A 2,185-nucleotide genomic window follows, 5' to 3' on the forward strand; every position below is an offset into this window, starting at 1 on the left:
TCGCTGCGAATTCTCGAATTTTCGCTTTCAACGCGTCGACCAGCAACGACTGAAGTTGTGTACGAGGTCCGTATGGGATGGACCAAGGGCAAAACCCAGGACCAGCCGTACCGTCCGTTAAGCCCTTGGCCTGGTCAGACTCCCACTGAGACCTCCAATTCTCTGCCTTGTCTTCTAAATTCGTCAGCGATGACCGGACGTCCTCAGCTTCTCTCCAACTTTGGCGTTGGCGAGCACGCTTCTCCTCATTCCTTCGAACTCGCGCTGCTGCAGATCGCTTGCTTGATCTCCTGTCAGACATTGGGAGGGAAAACTATAACTGAGGAAGCGTGATGTCAATGCTGCCCCCTCAGTATAACACAACGCTGCTAGTACATGACAGGCTATCCGAAACTATGAGACTATGAGGCGCTTATGATCAGCTGATCAGGGAGTCCCTGCTTTGTGGCGACCCATAACGATGAGGGGGGCTTACTTCTTCTTCTCGTCGTCAGGCTTGAATTTAGAAGACTTGTCAGTCTTGGCAGCAGCACCAGCAGGCTTCTCGGAATACCAATCCGAACCCCACCAAGAACTGGACTTTCTCCATCTCTTGCGCGGTTGGGAACCCTTCGCCGACGCATCCTTTTTCTTATCTTTACCGTTACTGGTCTCGTACTCCAAGGTGGCTTTAGCAAAGTTAGCCGTGACGACATCATCCTCAAACATATCATAGATGGTGAGACTCTTGTCTGCTGCCATACGGGTGATGACAGATTCGCGATGTCGACGGTCGAGGCGCAAAGCTCGGCCCCAACCATGGTTCCCCATCTCGGTGACACGTAAAACATAATTGAGAAAGACGAGAAAGTTACCCTGTTCGGGTGCAACCAACCAGAGGGCCATCATGAGGCGCAGAAGACACAGTGTGTCTGACACACTGTAACTTCGCCACTCAAAAGAAACTTCGAACTGTCACGTGGCTTCTTCAGGATCTCAACTTTCGCCCCGGTGACCGACGTAGCTAGTTCGCTACGAGTGCTACTGTACTCAGCATCCGATACACGACATTCGGCTAATTCGACAAACTTATTAGCCTTACACTTGGCCACAACGTTACTCGGCGGGATCAGTGCTGGGGTGAACTTGACCTGTAACCTATTAGAGATCTTAGCCACCAAACCACTAACGTCCGCTTCCGGAAGCTTGGCTAGCTGCATTTTCCGTTTGACCTTTTCGGCATCAGTGTTAACATAGCATAGTACTTGAGCAGTGAGTGCTTCTCCGCTCGATGCCAAGACCAACCTCAGCCTCGTGATCCGAGCTTTCTCCTCGTCTGATGAGGTTTCTGATACCACCAGCGCATCATTCGCTGCTGTACTCCAGAAAGTCTGGGGCAGCTTAGATATGGTTTGTAGTGACAGACCACTGACCTCATCTAGGATAGACTGACGAACTCTCACGTCTTGCTCGGCATCGCCAGGTACCACCTCCCTGAGAATATCCTGGATGAGCGCCTCCTTGTCATCCGGGACTGAGCTAGCAGCGTTCATCGCAGTATTCAAGGCCATTGGATATTAGAATTAAGAAATTCACTGCGAGCACAACATACTTGAGACTCTACCCGGCCATGACTTAAACCAGACTCAATGACAGACAAGTGAACGTACATCACGAACCTTGAGAGAAACTCCCCACGAGAAGGCACGGCCCATATCGGCCACGCAATCGGACTCTGCCGCACGACTACAGGCGGCTGTGATCCAAAGGCTAGGTGCAGAGTACACTCAGCGGTCGAGTCTTGACCCAGTGCTCGCGACGGCCCGTACCTGAGCAGGACGCGGAGAGATTGACAAGGCAGGCCAAACCTTACTGAGGCCTATGGTGACTAGTCGCCCTCAACGAGAGTGTGACATAAGGGCTCCTTATGGCATAACTGGGACAACATCTGGTCTTTGTAAATGTCATGGACTTGATGATCGCCCGAATATTACACAGCAGAATCGTTGTATAGCGCAACAAACTCGGAGGTACAGTAGCTCCGTACCTTCCACAGAGAGATCCCCACATTCGGCTACTCAGACTCAACTTGAGTCACTCAAAGCCTTTAAGTCAAAGGGCTCGTAGGGCAGAGAGGCAGCCCGGAAACGTGAGTCTACCAAATTGGCGATACTGACCACTACCCGATAGTGTCGACCTGACACTG

General features: G+C 51.6%; 1 protein-coding gene across 1 annotated transcript; it reads right to left on the reverse strand.

The window, feature by feature from the left end:
* Positions 1 to 471: 471 nt before the first annotated feature.
* Positions 472 to 1,550, reverse strand: Pmar_PMAR027148 (hypothetical protein; the record flags this gene model as incomplete). The annotated part of the gene is made up of 2 exons (XM_002779045.1): positions 472 to 911; positions 959 to 1,550. 2 exons carry the CDS (start codon positions 1,548 to 1,550, stop codon positions 472 to 474), a joined length of 1,032 nt encoding a protein of 343 aa, XP_002779091.1.
* Between the last annotated feature and the right edge of the window lie 635 nt (positions 1,551 to 2,185).

The sequence above is a fragment of the Perkinsus marinus genome (assembly GCF_000006405.1).
Source record: "Perkinsus marinus ATCC 50983 genomic scaffold scf_1104296947876, whole genome shotgun sequence".
Classification (NCBI taxonomy): Eukaryota; Perkinsozoa; order Perkinsida; family Perkinsidae; genus Perkinsus; species Perkinsus marinus.